The 12,931-nt window shown below is 47.1% G+C and overlaps 1 protein-coding gene across 13 annotated transcripts in view; it reads right to left on the reverse strand.

The window, feature by feature from the left end:
• nrcama (neuronal cell adhesion molecule a) overlaps positions 1-12,931 on the reverse strand; it is a 403,020-nt gene that overhangs the window by 61,915 nt on the left and 328,174 nt on the right. For all 13 annotated transcript variants that reach the window (XM_070900654.1, XM_070900650.1, XM_070900653.1 and 10 more), the window contains 5 exons: positions 12,387-12,488; positions 10,646-10,843; positions 8,299-8,369; positions 3,287-3,512; positions 740-855 (listed from right to left, as the gene is read on the reverse strand). In XM_070900654.1, coding sequence (XP_070756755.1) covers positions 740-855; positions 3,287-3,512; positions 8,299-8,369; positions 10,646-10,843; positions 12,387-12,488 — 713 coding nt within the window. The remainder of the gene's footprint in view (positions 1-739; positions 856-3,286; positions 3,513-8,298; positions 8,370-10,645; positions 10,844-12,386; positions 12,489-12,931) is intronic.

Below are 12,931 nucleotides of genomic sequence, written 5' to 3' on the forward strand. Positions count from 1 at the left end.
GCCGTCTAAAGTGCCACCGATGCCCGCCGAGGTTTTCATCGCCGAGGTCCCTTGAAGGGCGGCGGGCGGCAAAGCAGCGACGTATGGCATCAATCTGGGCAGCAGCCGGCGGGAAGTTTCATTCTCGGCGGCAGAGGCGCTTGCCGCCCAAGTGCCGCCGAGGATGGAGTCGGGCCCAGGGAGGGTCGAAGAGCTGAAAATAAAAATCAACAAAAAAATTCCTGAAACATCTGAGGACCTTCAGGGGACCCCATTCAGGTTAAGTACTGTAAAGAAATAATTTAAAAACATTCCACTTCCCTTTTTTACAGGATCTTGACACTTACCGTTGAGGACAGAGCTGCCTGCACTCAGCGGTCCACCGCCATCCTGCCGCCGACTCCCGCCCGCACCAATCTGGCATCTCGGCGGGTGGGAGTGTACTTACGCGCATCGCCGTATGCTGATGTCGGCAGACGCTTCCCGGCGACTTTCCCCTCCCGCCCGCCACGTCGAAAGTGGCACTGGGTGGTTCGAGCAGAGGAATGTTGGCGGCAGTCAGTGGCAAGTGGCCAATAAGCTGATCAATTTCAGCCCCTAGCTGTGGAGCCCCAGCTATGGCACTGGGTGGGATTAAAGCTCAGGCCTTTCCTGGTCTGTGCGACTTGTTGAATTTACCTGCTGTTGCAATCGGAGAGGCTACTAGCTATAGCACAGTTCAGGAATATTACTTTATTGAGAGCTCATTTCATCCACTTACTTTATATCCCTTGAGGAACCCCCGGACAGTTTTCGGTGGAACAGGATCCCAGTGCACCTTTGCCAGTGTGCTATTGACAACATGGACACGCACGTTGGTTGGAGCCAACATTGGGACTGAGAATGAAACAGTCACATTATTTTTCTGACAACAAATCATTTCTACACAATTTGCAGGTTCACATGGATTCCAACAGGATTAGGTATCGAAAACATTTTTAGCAAACAAGAACATGGTTTGCTCTCTCTTCTCGATGATCCTCTCCTATCATTATCATTCATTACTCTCTGGTGAACGGGATAAGACGGCTTGCCCAACCCCTCCCTACTCATTGCCAGTTGAGCGAAGGGAACCCCATAATAAGTCAGGAGACAATTGTCCACATGAATGAAATCATAGCGTTCCTGTGCTGGGAATGGGCCATAGGCAGAACAGGCCTAAAGATGTTCCTTATGCACTGAATCAAAAGAAACAAGGGATTTGTCAATGCTGATATTAAGTTTATCACTTTTGCTCAGACTATTTAGTCTTTGGTATTAATGGCAACTGCAAATGACTTTGGTGACAAGCGCCCAACTGTGTTGATGGCAGTTATGTCTAACATGAGAGCAGGACACTACCAGGATGGTAAAAATACAATGTGCTCTTGGTGGTTTTCATCCCTGCTCAGAGGTCGATGCAGCATGAAACTTTGCTTCTTTCTCTCATGTTAAAATATTTCCTCTCCTTTCCCTTTCCTGAATCTTCGTGAGCCAAGAATGTAGGTGGAAATTTAGCTGCTGTCAACTGCAATACTGGGTCCAGTTTTGGTCACCTCACATGGTGGGTGATATTAAGGCTTTGGAAAGGGTGCAGAGGAGGGCCATGAGACTAATTCCCAGTGTAAAGCATCCTGGTTATCAAGATAGGCTCAAGGAGTTGGGGCTCTACACTTTAGAGAAGTGTAGACTTGGGGATGATCTGATTGAGGTCGATAAGATGAAGACGGGAATAGATTGCGTTCCAGTTGACAGTTTGTTCCAATTAAACAGGTCAGGGAGAACCAGGGGTCACAATGTTAAGTTGTGTTAGGCCAGAGCTAGGTTAGATGTCAGGGGGTGGTCCTTTTCTCAGAGATTAGTGGCTCACTGGAACAGGCTGCCATCTCATGCGGTGAACACTGATTCGATGAATTCCTTCAAGTGAGAGCTGGATTTGTTTTTGGCTGGGGCGGTCATCACCTCTTCAGGAAATTCGGGGCCAGAGTGATCTCCCAGACTAGGTTCAATCACCTGGATGGGTCAGAGAGGAATTTCCCACATTTTTTCCCCCCACACTGGCCTGGGTTTTTAATCTGGTTTTTCGCCTCTTCCAGAAGATCACATGGATTCGGGTGGGGTGGAGAGTATATACGGAGATACAGGAGGTATTGCAATTGTGTGGGACAGGCTGGATGGACCAGAGGGTCTTTACCTGTCCTTCATTGCTCGTATGTTTGTAAACAGGTCAGTCAGGATGCGCAGGGGCCCAGTTTTTGGAAACAAAGGGAGGAATTCTAGCCACCAAAAACGAGTGGGTTTGGGTCAGGTGCCATATAAAAATGTAAAAGTGTGCAATCTGACCAGCCCACTTCGGGTTTTAACGGAGACGGGATGGGGGGGAGGGGAAACCCAGCTAATCGCAGGAGGGGGGGTTAATCATCTAAATATTATAATGAGGCTGCATGCCACAGAATTACCACCATTTATAACTTAACCCTGGCTGGCTGGATTTCCCCGGCTAAAGAGAGGCAAGGACTGCTGGATCCAGGAGGCAAGTACCTTTTCACTTATCTGCAGGTTCCAGTTTAATGGCTTCACCCAGCCCCCCGCGATCGGACACCCATCCGACCCTTTCAATCTCCCCCACCCCCACCCCCCTCCAAAATCGGCAGGACTGGAGGGAAATCCGTTCTTCTGGGTTTCTCGACCTCAAAACAGTGCCAGCACCCCCCAATACTCCCCCCCGCCCCCTCCCCGTCTGCGAGCTAATATCGGGGCCAAAAATCTCCATTCATCTCCCCCCCCCCACTCCCAATGGACCTGACTTTTAGTAAGGCCAGTAGTCCTTGGACACCTTGGCACGTGTGCGTCTGGACAGCAAGATAATTTTTCACACCCTGGCTCAATCCTGTGTAAAGCTTGACATCCCACAGGCATGCCCTTTCCAGCAGTGGGGTGGATAGTGATCAGAAGCAGGAAACCCTGCCGGATATTCCTCCTCTTTAGCCCGGGGCACTGAGGCCAACTGTAGCTCCACAATCACTGCCCTCTGCTGAGATTGGCTAACTCAGCATGGAGCGGGAATCTAACCTGGGACTTCCTGGTCTGCCCAGCAACAGTGGACACTGCCTCTGTCCCAACAAGGCCACTGCAGAAAAATGGGAGATGACTACTTCAATTATCAGAACACTTCATTTCAAAATGTGAATTTGCTTCTGTGACATCTCAAGACAGCCCTTTAATCAGGCAAAGGATTGCTTAGAATAATTGGTCATTATAGTTAGAGGTTCAAACCATTGGTACTTACAGTCCTCTCCAGAGTAGCCAGTTACAACTTCTGGCTCTGAGGCAGCTCCAAGGCTATTAAACGCCTGCACTTTCAGCTCGTAGGGAGAAAATTCTGGCGTGCCCGAGACGATATATTTTGAAACGTTGGCAACCATCACCGAGGTCCACTCATCATCGCCGACTTTCTGTCTCCAGCTGACTTTATAAGTCAGGCCTGGTCCGTTGTATTGGACACCTTTCAAAGGCTAAAGAAACAACAGGAAATCTCCAGTTATGTAAAGGCAGAACTGGGTTCGATGCCAGGAGGTGGTTCTTTTCCCAGAGAATCATGGACCCGGGGATCAGGCTGCCGGATCACACGGTCCACGCTGATTCGCTGAGTTCCTTCGAGCGAGACCTGTTTCTGGCAGGGGCGGAGATAATCTCATACATAAGGTAGGTACTGCATAGCATTAATCAGGGCCAGAGTGGATGCTGGACTGGTTTCAATCGCCTAAGGGGGTTGGAGAGAAATTTTCACGATATTCTCTCCCCCATTCCCCCCAGTTGGCCTAGGTTTTTATCCGTTTGTTTGCCTCTCCCAGGAGATCGCATGGTTTCGAGCGAGGTGAGGAATATATATTTTGTGAGTTCGCTATTCATCTGCCAAACCCTCATTGAGGGCGATGGGAAATTAGCTGTTCTGCTGGTGTAGTGACTACAACACTACTCGATGTAAGCCACATAGTCCAGAAGGTCCCAGCTGTGAGTTGAGTTTGCGAATGTCAACAGAGGTAACAACTGGAAGGCTCCAGTTGGCCTTAGTATCCCTGGCCTCGGTGGGGGGGTGGGGGGGCGGACTCGCCAGTGTTCCTGATTCATATCCAGTGACTTCTGTTGGAGTGTGAGGATGTCATGTGAGAAAGAATAAGGTTCGGCATGCTCCCTCCGCAATGTTACAATAATTCATGGACACTCACTGCCTGGCCTTACATATGAATTATTGCCCCTTGGGTGAGTTACTGTGAGGGAGGGGGGGGGGGGGGCGGTGCTGCTAATGCCTGTGGAATCATACTCAAGATTCACTCTTCTGAAGATAAGGAGTGAGAACTGTGGGAGTGCAGAGGGGGGTGGGTGAGGGCAGAAAGAAAACCCCAGGAATTGAAGCTGTTTAACGGTGGGGAAATGCTACGCATAGCCTTGGAATTTCCTCTGTAAATGTTCAAGTCTTCCTCAACTAAGAGGTTAAGTTAGCCGAATTCAAAGTTCGAGCATTTCAACCAAAGCAAATGGCTTTCAACGTCTCAGGTCCATGAAATAGCTGTGTGTAGATGCTGGCCATTATCGCATCTGCCAGGTATTAACTTTTTTGTTGGTAATTTTTGTATTTGACAAAGTGAGGAAAGTTAGTGCCCCAATCACGCACTCCCGGATCAGTTAGATGTGGAGTATGGCTCCCTGTCCTGTGTCCCAACAAGGTGCTTCAGCCCCAGCCTCAGCAGAGAAGAACCCCCTACTAGACCAGTGTAACATTTTCCAATCCCACATCAGCCATCCTGTGGTCTCTTGAATTAGACTGCCTAGATACTGAATATATTTAAGGTGGAGATAGATAGATTTTTGAGCGATAAGGGAGTAAAGGGTTATGGGGAGCGGGCAGGGAAGTGGAGCTGAGTCCATGATCAGATCGGCCATGATCTTATTGAATGGCGGAGCAGGCTCGAGGAGCCAAATGGCCTACTCCTGCTCCTATTTCTTATGTTCTTATGTTAATGCCAGACCAGGCCCGATGTGTGTTGCAGGAGCCTTTGAACCCTTCAATCTGGGTCTGAACCTAGGTCCCAGGGGCGAACGGTCAGTGTCTAACCACTGGATTACTCAAGCCCTCGATGAAATAACTTTTAAAGTCATTTTTATAGAACTGATTCAAAGTCCTGAGACAAACGATTTCACCTCAAAATCTCAGAAGTTCACAGGTTCTCTAAAGTAGGCGCATGTACAAAGTGTAATGTCTGTAAGCTTGTAATGCTTGTAGTGCCACACTGTGGATGTGAACGTATTGTGTACTGCAACTGTATAGTTAATCATGAAACAGAACAGGCTTTCCAGAGAGTTCTGAGAGAGCAGCCTGCATGTTAGGAGCTGTGTGGGAAGTGCTATGTGAAGATATCACATTTGGCGGTGAGATGGGAGATTTTTCGGATGTTTAAAGCTTAAATTTTGTTGGTGAATGATTCAGCCAACCGACAGAAGATTTTGGAAGTTTCTGTCTTTGAAAAAAAGCTACAAAATCCGAGGTAAAAAACAGCACACGGTGTGAACAGCTAGAGTTTAAAATGGCAGGTGTAATCGGATATTTGGGTGAATATAGACACGACCGGGAACGTTTTAAAGCGTATGTGGATTGGCTAGAAATGTATTTCATTGCAAATAACATAATCGAAGTTCCAGACAATGCAGTTCAGAACTGGGCTGTGTTGGAACATAAGAAAGCGATCTTCTTATCAGTGGCAGGTCCGGCATTATACGAAACCCTTGTAAATCTGCTTGTGCCTGACACAACGCTTAAAGAGATTTTAACGAAGCTGGAGCAGCACTATAACCCCAAACTGTTAGAAATTGCTGAAAGCTATCGTTTCGGGATTCAGAATCAAAAGGCGGATGAAAGTATCGCTGATTACATCATAGCATTAAAAAAGCTATCGATGCACTGTAATTTTGGAAACTTTCAAAACCGAGCGTTATGGAATCGTTTTGTTTGTGGGGTGAAAAATGATGCGATCAGAAGGAAGTTATTGACAACGGATGACTTGACTTTTGAAATTGCTTGTCAGACAGTGAGGTCGATGAGCATGGCTGAACAATATTCCCAAGAATTAAATAATGATTACGGTCGTCAGTCAACCGAGGTAAATCACCTGCAGGTTGAAAGTAAAAGACGGCCATGACCGAAAGTCTCAGAAATTGGAAATTCTACCAGAATGTCAAAGTCATTGCTCAAAGTTGTCCATACATGAAGGCAGAGTGTTTCTTCTGCAGAAAGACTGGGCATCTTGCGAAGGCAAGCCGACTGAAGGGTAAACCAGTTTTTAAATCTATGAGTTCAGCGTTCAAAGCTATGAGTCGAAATCCAAAGAAACTTCATAGCACGGAAGAACAACAACAGGACGAGGAGATGTTAGAGTTACACGTCATCAGGAGCACGAGCTTAACGGATAACGATTCGGAAAGCATCAAAATCCACATAGATGTTGCGGGTTTCAAGATACCAATGGAAATTGACATGGATGCCTCCGTGAGTGTAGTACCGGAGTCACTATACCGCGACAAATTGCGTGATTTTCAACTGGAGAAATCTAAGATAGAGCTGCGAGGCTACTCGGGAGAAAAAATTCCTGAAGTAGGTCGTATCACCGTACCGGTGAAATATAAAGATCAATTTCAGAACTTGCCTCTAATAGCAGTGAAAGGAGACAAGTCTGCCTTACTAGGAAGAAATTGGTTGAGCTCACTGAAGCTGGATTGGAGTAAGATTTTCTGTGTGGAAGCGAGATTTTCATCAACAGAAGAGGTTATCAAGCAGTATCCGAAGGTGTTCTGCGAAACGGGCAGTCCGATCCAAGGCTACATATTGATTTTGCTGAGTTAGATGGACAACAATTGTTCATTGTAATTGATAGCCATTCAAAGTAGGTTGAGGTGTTTCCAATGTGGAAAATAACAACAAGTAAAACATTGGATATTTTATGAAAATTATTTTCTGCATTTGGCCTCCCTGAAGAAATTAATTTGGATAATGGACCACAATTTCGTTCAGAAGAATTTACACAATTCACGAGCAAAAATGGTGTGAAACATACCAAGGTTCCAACATACCATCCTGCTTCGAATGGTGCAGCAGAGCGCACTGTACAAATTGTAAAACGTGCCCTCATAAAACAAATGTTAGATCCAAATCCAAGGAAACGACAGTTGTCATTGGAGCACAAATTGGCAAATTTTTTGATTACATATCGAAATACTCCTCATACAACTACTGGTAGAACACCAGCAGAGTTGTTTCTCAAATGACAGCCACAAACCAGATTCTCATTGTTAAAGCCAAATTTGGCACAGTCCGTAGAAGAGACACAATTAAGACAAAAAGAGAATCACGATAAAGGGAGAGTAAAAGAGAGAAGAGTGAAATTAAACCAGAAGGTGAGAGTGAAGAATCATCACCATAAATGGTTAAAGTGGTTACACGGAAGAGTGGTGAAGATATGTGGTCCTCGTACATATTTGGTAAAGATGTTTGATAATGGACAGGTTAGGTTTGTCCATATTGATCATATTTTACCTACAGACATGGAAGGAGTTGAAGGTAGGAATTATTCAATTATTTCTGACTTTTCAGATAGATTTGATATACCAGTAGCAAATCCTAAATCCAATGTACTGGAAACAAATCCAGGAGAGAATCAGAATGAAAGTCTGAGTTCGAGTCAGGGAAACAAAGAGCCTAAAGTTAGAGTGAGTGCAAATGAAAATCAAGGAAATTCCATGGAGGAAAATGTTCCTTCGGATGAGCCTCAAATGAATGTGAAATCGACATCATGTTTGGAAGGTTCTGTTCAAGAGCGAAGGTATCCTCTTCGAAACAGAAAACAAGTGGTAAAGTTAAATTTGTAAATATGTATAAAAATGAAAGTTATTATGATGTTTGTTATGATGGCTTTTTCATTAAGGAGGGAGAAGTGTAATGTCTGTAAGCTTGTAATGTTTGTAGCTCCAAACTGTGGATGTGGATGTATTGTGTACTGCAACTGTATAGTTAATCATTAAACAGAACAGGCTTTCCGGAGAGTTCCGAGAGAGCAGCCTGCATGTTAGGAGCTGTGTGTGCTGTGCTCTGTGAAGATATCATACAAAGTATCTGGGAAATCTGTATTAATATAGTCACTGGAACAAATTCGATACATCCTCTCTAGAATGTCAACATTGCTTAAACCATACACACACCAATTCATCCAGACACACAGATCAGTCCATCACAAGGGATAGTTTGCATACCTCCCATGTTATCACCAGGTTATTGGGGTCAGTTCCCATCCCTTGAACCCCCAAGGGATTTTCATCAGGAGCTAGAAGAAATAAACAGTTACCATAGAGCAAAAAGGCAAATATAAATACAGCACTGCTTCATTCACACAAATCATGTCTGATGGGATCACTGACTTTACTTGCATGAATATGTCTAGGAAGACCGCTAACTGTTGCTGGGGTTTGGCTTCATGATTACCAGTTGCCCTCCTGTACATTGAGGTAGTGGCCAGTATTCTTGTACAAGCCTAGATAGGAAGTACCAGTCGGCTATTCGACCATAGAGGGCAGAATAATCTTATATTGCAGCTGAGCGGGCAGAGTGTCCTCGCCCAGTACCCACACAAGTTCAGCAGGAGTTGCTAAAGAGTGATGAGGGGCAGGAAGCCTGGCCTATTTCCCGCGCCGTTCCTCATTGGGAGACTTGGTTAAGTTGTAGAGCCCCAACTGCAGAGAACAACTAAATCTGCACAGACTGGGAATTGAAGCTGGCACCTTGCTTGCTGTGTGAAGCTCTGTTAATCATTGGACCTCGGCGGTGGGAAGGCACCTTTGCTCTTTTAAAAACAAATCATCTTGGTCTTGTAGAGTGTTAGAACAACCAAGTTAACCAGCGGCTAAAAGTGTAATAAATGGTGGGTGGCCTGACCTACGTGGGTGGCCTGACCTACCTGGGAGGACACTGGGTGACTGAGGCGAGCTGTGGTAGCCACACAATGATCTGCATAAATCTGACAACTGCAATGTGGCATTGCTCAGTCTGCAATAGTGGAGTAGGCGGGTTTGGCTGGAACACCGGTGTTGGGAGGATCCCAGATCAATGCTGCCTCCCAAACCTGCGACATCCACCCCCTCGAAGGACAAGAGCAGCAGGCGCATGGGAGCACCGCCACCTTCAAGATCCCCTCTAAGTCACACACCATTACCACTTGGGACATAAAATGCTGTGCCGTCATTGTCGCTGGAACTGCCCTACCTCACAGCACCCAGACAGAGATTGCAGCGGTTCAATGAGGCAGATCGCCACCATGTTCCCAAGGGCGACTAGGGACGGTCGGCACATCATCAGCCGCTGAGACTGGTGATCTTCCCGGCACTCGAATGTGTTCAGTGCCCCACATTGTGCGTCAGCTGTACAGCGTGCTGCCAGGAAGCTCCAAGGCTTGTTGAGGCCCCATTTCTAATGCAAACGTGTCCTGATCCTCGTAATGCAGCAGCAAATCCTGAGGAACAGTCCAACCACTTGGAGCCAGTCACAAAGGGGCCCTACAAGGGAGGGCTGTAGGCTTCAGTTCATTTCTTTACCTGATAGGGACTCCCAGCTTACTCGATGCAGACTGACTTTCACCGAATCTTCTGCTGGCAGGTATTCCGTGACAACACTTCCCCTCTGACCCTCCAGAAAAAAAGAGCGAAAGAGCCGTTTTTTCAACGTGCCAGCCGCTCTTTACAAGCTGCTGACATTGGGAATCTCACCCGTCGGCCTCTCAGTCTCCGTGCTCTCCCAGCGCGCCATTTGCAATACGCTGGGAGGGCTATACAAAATGCTAATCCACCATTGATGGCCCCCACCATTGCCAGGGTCAGACCCCTGGCTCACAAGGACGGCTGACACCAAGGTCACCACTACACCATGACCCCATTATCGCCCCGATCCACGCGGTTGAAGCCCCGGGGAAAGAGTGAGTTGGCGCGGTGAGCCTCGACTTCAGCACAGCGAGGATGCAGGAAGGTGGAAGGCGTGCAACAGGGAGTACTTGCTGCTTTGGAGGATCAAGGGAAGGAAGGTGGGAGGAGCAATCAACTTCGCAGCATTGCTGAGAAAAAGTGTGTAATGTATTTGCTTCATGGGGTCTTTGCTTAAGAATTCATAGCAACACATTGCTATTAAGAACTAGTTTGGTTTATTAGCAAAGGTTTAACAATCACACTACACATTACCAGTTCATCCACCAGGCTCACAATCACCTGCCTCATCGTGGATCCCCTGAACCCAACTGGCTGGGGTTTTATTGAGTCTTGTGAATATCACCTGACTGGCTAAGCCACTCACAATTCAACAGCTTTACAAACCTGTGAGCATACTCACAGGTACATACATTACAGAGAGAGTAAGAGAGTTACCGAGAACGTCAGAGTTGGGAGGCCAGATGTCAGAGTTGGGAGGCCAGAAGTGAGACAGGGATCGGCTGACGGAAAATCTTTTTAGTTGCATCCAATCCAAGGGGTGGGATAAGAACCTCCAACTCCTACCCACTGCCTTCTATTACAGCTATGATCATTTTAAAGCACAGTCTGCTGTTAGATGCTATCTTACCAGCTGGTTGCGTGAAGTAGTGCTCAGATGGGAAACTTGGTTCACTTCTGCCTATTCGGTTTACAGCAATCACTCGGAAGATGTAGTTGACAAAGGGGGAAAGCTTCAGCTGCACTGTAATTTGCGATCCCCCGACATCAGTTAGATGGTGCCACACTCCTGGTTCAAACTGATCCTCTGCATACTCAACGATGAATTCTGAGAGCAAAACATAATCAATCGCACAAGGGAATGGATTTGTTCTGCTGCGGACCGCATAGTGTCCGATAAACATTGGGAAGCATTTCTTTCTACCAAATAAGAGAACTTCAACGGCCCACCTGACTCCCTCCCCACACCACCACCCCCCCCCTTCCCCCTGACACAAGTCCAGGCTGGGTCCATTTGTACTGGACGGACAGTTGGTCAATTTAGACAAATCCTCCAACACAAATGAGTTGCTGCATCCTTTTAATCGGACATTGCAATCACTTTGAACAGATCATGGAGCTGACCTATTAGAAAACAGATTACAGAACATGTCACATTTTTTTTAACGGACTGTACTTCCTGCCGCAAATTGCCAAGTGACGAGAAGCCGGTCGGGGGGTGGGCTGGGGTGAAAGGTCGTGCGGCCACATCAGCCGCTCAGCCCGTGATCCACCGATTTACCTTCGCACGCCCTAGCAGGGAAATGGGCCAGCTTCTCCTTGGCCGTGTGTAAATGACACTGTGAGGGCCGGGCCTGGGAACCTGGCTTCTTTCCTCACATCCTAAGGATCTCAAAGTGGAGAGGAGTAGTGGTAGACCCTGTCAGTGGAAGCCACAAACCTGCATAAACTTGGCTTGTCTTGCCTTGAGTTTAGGAGGCTGAGGAGTGACCAGATTGAGGTGTTTAAAATGATAAAGGATTCGAAAGGGTAGATTCAGAGAAAATATTTCTTCTAGGGGGCATCCATAACAAGAGGGCATAACCTTAGAATTAGGGCGAGGCCATTCAGGGGTGAAATCAGGAAGCACATTTTCCTTGCAAAGGGTAGTGAAAATGTGGAGCTATCTCCCACAAAATGGCTGTGGATGCTGGGACAATTGGAGCTTCGGAGACTGCGATCAGTAGATTTTGTTAGGTAGGGGTATCAAGGGATATGGAGCAAAGACGTATAATGGTGTTGAGGTATAGACCAGCCATGATCTAACTGAATGGCGGAGCAAGCTCGAGGGGCTAAATGGCCTGGTCCTGTTCCCGTGTTAAAGTATTGGCCACCTCCCGCTCTCTCCACAGAGCCCCATCCATCACCTTGGCTTAATCGTTATCACAAACCTCTTGTTGTAACTAGTATTGGCCCTGGGGCTGCGCCTGCACTGTGGTCAGGAAGGAGCAGACAGCTCGCTAAGATGGTACCAGCGATAAAGGCTTCAGTACTTGGGCTGAGTTTGCAGTGGCGACTGCGGACTTGGAGCCGACCCAATGTTCAAAAGCATGCACCTCATAAACCCTGCTGGCGATGAATTCAAGCATCGGGGATGGTGAGCTGAGAGATTCAACCATCGTAGTTACAGTACGCTGTATTTCAGGGCTTGCTCAGACCACTTACAGGTGCTGCTCAGTGGAGGGTTGGGTGGGGGAGGGGCATGCAGGGAGAGATGGAAGCTAAAGAAGCAAACAGTATGAGGTGAAGTTGGTTTCCCATGTAGCTTCCTCGGAATTTGAAGCCTAGTTCAATGAGAATCCCCTTGAAGGTCAATTTTGTCCAAAACCTACTTGTAACGGGACTGTTATGCTCATCTCCTGGTATCCATGACAACTGCACGCTCCTGTCTCGAGGATTGGTTAATTCCAGGTCTGATGGTGGATCAGGGTGATCTATGGGATAAAGACATTCCAATTAAAACCTGAAGGGCCTTAGAAGACACAAATCTTTGAAATCCTGTCACAAGAAACAGAAGCCAGACGGATATGCCGAGATTGATGGGTGCCGTGGCTGCATGCACACTGGCCTCTTTTGTGGCCAGCAGATTGATGGGAAGCTATTTCTATCTGGCTCAGCAGCAGCCAGCGAGCTAAATGAGGCTTCAGCAAAAGGGCAACATGCAAATACTGGGGAGGCTGAAATGACCTGATTACATTAATGAACTTTGCAACACATTGCAGCTCTTCACAGTTGCTCGGTGGACACGAAAAGCTCCTCTTAAAGTGCCCATGCCAACCTGGCTGTCAGGTTAAGCCGCTATTCTGTTTCCTGCTGCCCAATTTTAAACCTGGCACAGATAACGAGATGAATAAAATAGAAATTGAGCAGGGAGACC

The sequence above is a fragment of the Pristiophorus japonicus genome, chromosome 15 (assembly GCF_044704955.1).
Source record: "Pristiophorus japonicus isolate sPriJap1 chromosome 15, sPriJap1.hap1, whole genome shotgun sequence".
In the NCBI taxonomy this organism is placed as follows: domain Eukaryota; kingdom Metazoa; phylum Chordata; class Chondrichthyes; family Pristiophoridae; genus Pristiophorus; species Pristiophorus japonicus.